This window comes from Podarcis gaigeae (assembly GCF_964106915.1).
Source record: "Podarcis gaigeae genome assembly, chromosome: 12".
Taxonomy (NCBI): Eukaryota; Metazoa; Chordata; class Lepidosauria; order Squamata; family Lacertidae; genus Podarcis; species Podarcis gaigeae.
The window spans coordinates 48,134,260-48,139,692 of record NC_139688.1 but is presented as its reverse complement, the minus strand read 5'-3'; the positions used below and the strand labels follow the sequence as shown (position 1 = coordinate 48,139,692).

Below are 5,433 nucleotides of genomic sequence, written 5' to 3'. Positions count from 1 at the left end.
ACCCTGACGTTGGGAAAGAATGAGGGCACAAGGAGAAGAAGACGACAGAGGACGAGATGGTTGGACAGCGTTCTCGAAGCTATTAACACGAGTTGGACCAAACTGCGGGAGGCAGTGGAAGACAGGAGTGCCTGGCATGCTCTGGTCCATGGCGTCACGAACAGTCAGACACGACTAAACAACAAGAAACATCCCAGTCCAGCTGTCGTCAATATGTAGTCAAGTCACACAAAACTGTTGAAGCTTGATGTATCTGTACATCTTTGTTGTATATATATCAGTTCAGATAGAAATCAGATTATCGCTGTAATGCCTATGGAGGTGTTTATATAGGCACACCCATATAATTTTGGCTGTTTCTGAATTCAAAAAAAGCATGTTTGTAGGAGTGGGGTTAGAATCCATCCTTCACTGCTACTTGCAAAGATCTTTTCTGGGGTGGGAAAACACTTCAGTTCTCTAGCAGGAGTTTCTATTCTCAGTTTACGTAGCTGTGCTATTAGAAGGTACTCTAGGATCGATCTTGCAATCCCTTGTTAGCATATGGCACTATCAAAGTACCAGGACAAACCAAGGACAGGATGGTAAGTGAAAGACTGTCCTCTTAAACTAAACACTATTTTAAAAAGTTAAATTCTATTTCTCCAAAAAAAAAAGTTCTCGAGGTGGCTGACAGTATATATTCAATTAACAATTAAAATAGATACAAGCATGAATGAAAAGCAAGTTTGTAAGTCCTCTTCTTCTCCAGCAAATGCCCCTCTGCAGCTGAATCGCCTGGCTGTTGAAGAGGGTTAGGATGTCCTCACTGGGTAGCGACTACAGAGGTCTCTCACAGCCCTGGTCCTGTTGGCGTTTGGTGGAGCAAATATGTTAACTGCCAATGAGTTTTCACAGAATGCAGCAAAACTCACTTTGAAATTAAATCTGGTATTAGGCTGTGTCTTGGGGTCAATCACAGGTCAATGTGTATCACAATTTAAGTTGCCCACCAAGACAATGCCCTGCTATTTTTTGCACTGCATTATTATTGATACTAGCATAAAAGATAGGTGAGTCCCTGCCAGAAACTAGGGATTGTTTAATCCTTTGAGCCACTCCATGAACTTGTAAATAAATCAGAAGTTAAAGTGAGTTCAAATGTTGTGACTTGTCATTACAGAAGAACTGAGGGTTTAATTATATTGGGTGGGTGTGAAAACATGTCTTAAGCCTTTTCCGTGCTGAGATTTGTGAAGTCAACCACTCCGAGAAAAACAAACCAAAGTCTTAAAACGCTTCGACAAAGAAAAATATCTGTATTCAGAACCCAGCAGAATTACAATAGTAACCACACATTCTTTAATAAGAAACACACACATTGTAAAAGAGTGTTTCAACTCCCGGTTCTTCAGGAACAATATATATTGTATTAGCAAGTTTCAACCCTGCCCCAAAAAAGTTCCCTCTTTTGGTAAATAAAATCTTGCAGAGACAAAAGTGTATTCATATACAAATAAGTACTCTGACTCACAGCTACTTGCAAAGTGCACTGGGTTTGTGTGTGTGTGGTCTTTACTAAAATACTGACTTAAAAGAGTTTTAAATATATAAAGCCAATACACAGGTTTTGGTCATTTTTCAAAAAAAAAGAAAAAGATATGACTTTGAGCACACCAGAAATAGATCTATAAACTCCCTTAAGCGAGCAGGGGAGGGGGGGTGGTCCCCCAAAGATCCCAGCTACAAGATTTCCACCCAAGTCCGCTCTCTTCAGCACTCCACTTCAGCAACAGAAGATGGCTTTGCAGTGATCTACAAACTATATTCCTTTTCAACACTACCCCCAAAACGCATAGCAAGGTCAGTGCCCACATCAGACGCCCATCCACGGCAATGGATCCGACCCGAATTACATCAGGAAGCGAGAAGGAGGCAGGGATGGGGCAGTGGTGCCAGATGACCAAATAGCCAGAGTTAGGCATTGGCCTAGGGCCCCACGCCTTTTAGGGGCCCCGAAAACAAGATTGATTTGATCTCAAAGGAAAATGACAAATCAAGCTTTCAGAGTTCAGTGTTATCCCACTAGAGGGGACGGGTGGCATCCATGACAATGGATACGACCAGGATTCGACCAGGAAGCGAGGAGGAGGAAGAAGCAAAAGGGAGGCAGGGGGGAGGCAGTGCTGGATTAAGAAATAGGCAGAGCATGCCCCCCCACCTTTTAGGGGCCCCCAGATTGAGTTGATCTTGGAAGGAAAATGACAAATCCAGCTTTCTGAGTTGAGTGTTATCCCACTGGGAAGGCGGCAAGATTTCGATCGCCGATGGGCCTCTTTGGGGTTTCATCCGGTACTGGACGGGGGTCATTTGGCGGCGGCGGCGGCGGCTGCAGCTGCTCCAGATGTGCTTCCCGAGGCGGCGGCGGCGGCAGCGGCGCTCCTCCTCTGCTCCATGCCGTTGGGCAGGAACCCGGCGATGATGGGCACCGGCCAGATGAGGGCGGCCACGCTCCACACGATGATGACGAGCGTCATGAAGCAAGCCACCAAGGTGGACTCGATGGGCTTTCGGTTCATCCTCCAGCCGGGGTCCCCCTTCAGCTCTTCCAGGCTGAAATCGAGGCAGCAGAAATGCAGCCGGTCGCCTTGCTGCTCCGGAGAGGGCAGGGAGGAGGAGGAGGAGGAGAGCGCAGAGGAGGAGGAGACGGAGGCTGCGGCGGGCGCCGGGTTGGCGACCCCCGAGCGGAGGCGCCCCACGCGCCTGCCCCGGGCCCAGCTGCAGCCCACGCACAGGCGCAGATCCTGCTGGACGCCGCCGGCCGCCAGCCCGACGTGCTCGATGAGCAGCGGCGGCGGCCCCACGCGGTGGAAGGCGGCGGAGAAGAAGGCGCGCCCGCCGGGGCCGCTGGTGGAGAAGAGCACCAGGTCGCACTGGAAGCCCAGCGGGCTCCAGCGCACCAGCAGCGAGCTCAGCATCTGGCGCTGCACGCTGATGTTGCACGGAGGGTCCTCGCGAGTCGGCGGCGGCGGCGGCTGCTGCTGAGGCGCCGGAGGGCGGCGGTGGGGCGAAGGGGCCGCCGTGGCAGTGGGGCGCGCTTCTTCCTCAGTGGCCGCTTCCCGCCCTCCCGAGGAGCCCGCCAAGGGCGCCGAAGAAGAGGCGTTGACGGGCGGCAGCGCCAGCTCGGGCTCCGGAGCGGACCAGCCTCGGCACGGAGGCGCCAAGGCGGCCAGAAGCGCCGGGAGGAGCAGCGCCAGCGGCGGCGGCATGGCTTAGAGCAGCGCCCGGGGAGGCTGCATGGCGCGGCTCGTGGCCATGAGGGAAAGAGGAGATAGCACGCTTCCCCCCCCCCGGCCCGGCGGAGAGAGGGCGGGAAAGCGGGGAGGAGACGAGCGGCTGGGTGGGAGCGAGCGAGCTAGCGAGGCGGCCGCCGGGAGCGACTTCGAGGCGCTTCTCCCTCTCGCGCGCGCGCTGCGCCCGGAGCCGCCTCAGCCTCGTTGCGCCAGGCGCGAGTGGAGTGAGGGATCTTGTGAGGGGGCGGCGGCGGTCCGTTCTCTCGCCGTCAGTCCCTCCTCCCTAGCCACAGGATTCCCCTTCGCTCCCTCAGCCGGCGAGGAATCCCCCTTCTTTCGTCACTCCGAAGGATCTCCCTGCGCTCGCGCCCCCCCCGCTCCCACGTGAAGCGAAGTCCCTCGCTTGTCGCTCCCCCCCCCCACAAAAAAAGGCTCATTTCGCCTCACTGTTTTTCCATTTTCCATTTAATATTATACACATCACAATATTATACATTCACATCACCATTATTCACTTTACCGCTTTGGCTTTTCAGAGCCTATCCACTTCCTTCCCTCCCGCCTCACGGCTTTCAAAATCAACCTTTATATCATTGCGTTTTGTAGGTTTTCCAGTTCTAATTACACTGATTAGAAAATAGCTCAAAATTCAAATAAATATAGAAAGAGAGAAAATATCTCATTACGAGTCTTCAGACAACGCTGCTGGTGATGTTAATTGCTTACAATAATCTTTCAGGTATCCTATAAATTTACTCCAGTCCTTTTGGAATGCTGGTTTTAAATTTTTCCTGTCATCTTTGCCAGTTCTGCAAATTCCATCATCTTCATCTGCCACTCTTCCACGCTAGTGAGTTTATTCATAGAGCAGAGTACACCCCCCCTTTTAAATAGCAGGAAGCTAGTTGCAGATTCATTAGAATCTCTTAAGTTCTATGATTCCTGGTAAGACCCCTTTGATTCCCTCCCGAAAGAATAAAGACACAACAGTCTTCCTTTAAAAGTAATAAAATTACTCACTTTCAGTCATAGCTGTCAACTTTCAGATTTGAAAATAAGGCAGCCTTGAAAATGAGGGATCAGTAGCCTCAGCTGTCCCGGAGACAGTCTACGGGATATCTAACAATCCAGGATAGCAGCAGGAAACGGCGCTGAAATAAGGGAATTTCCTGCAAAAAAAGGGAAGGTTGACAGCTATCCTTTCAGTTCACACTTGGATCCCTGAAGGCAGGCTTTAGCTTAGAGTTACAGAAGACGGTTTGAGTTCATCCCATATGGGAACTCATCCCACATGCTGCTGGCTGAGAAGAAAAGGCATCAAAAGAGGAAGGTGGCTGCGTGACTGGACCTTTTGTGGGGTCTGGAAGGGTCATGCCCACCTACCTGGTCACACACAAAGGAAGGATGTTCCAGACCTACCTGGTCACATGCAAAGGAAGGATGCTCCAGACCAGGTGCAACAGGAGGTTCAGCTGGCTGGACCAACATTCCCCTGCAGGTCCACTCTAGGCAAACAGGAAATGTTGTATTTGACTGCTTATGTCAAAACAAAAAAAATTCCTTCCAGTAGCACCTTAAAGACCAACTAAGTCAGTTCTTGGTATGAGCTTTCGTGTGCATGCACACTTCTTCAGATACACTTCAGATACTTCAGTGTGCATGCACACGAAAGCTCATACCAAGAACTGACTTAGTTGGTCTTTAAGGTGCTACTGGAAGGAATTTTTTTTGTTTTGACTATGGCAGACCAACACGGCTACCTATCTGTAACTTGACTGCTTATGTTACATCTCACACCTTTCTATATTGCTCATCTTGAATGCGCTTCTCTTTCGCACGCCAACCCTCGTTTGCCTCAGGGACACCCCCATCATCTTGACGCCGCAGTTGTACAACCCCTGGACTCGCTCACTCCTCCATTAACGAATACAGTGGTACCTCGGGTTGCGAACGGGAACCCACGTCTGTGCATGCGCGGGTTGCAATTTGCTGCTTCTGTGCATGCGCATGATGTCATTTTGAGCGACTGTGTGAGCAGCGAAACCCGGAAGTAACCCTTTCCGGTACTTCCAGGTCACCTCGGGATGCAACTTGAAAAGATTTAACCTGAAGCAAACATAACAAGAAGTATGACTGTATTATATTTGCAACAGGGCAGAAC

At 50.5% G+C, this 5,433-nt stretch overlaps 1 protein-coding gene across 1 annotated transcript; it reads right to left on the bottom strand.

The window, feature by feature from the left end:
• Nucleotides 1-1,274: 1,274 nt before the first annotated feature.
• On the bottom strand, nucleotides 1,275-3,531 carry TMEM158 (transmembrane protein 158). The gene has a single exon (XM_083703812.1). It carries the CDS (start codon nucleotides 3,246-3,248, stop codon nucleotides 2,346-2,348), a length of 903 nt encoding a protein of 300 aa, XP_083559938.1. The 5' UTR covers nucleotides 3,249-3,531; the 3' UTR covers nucleotides 1,275-2,345.
• Nucleotides 3,532-5,433: the final 1,902 nt, after the last annotated feature.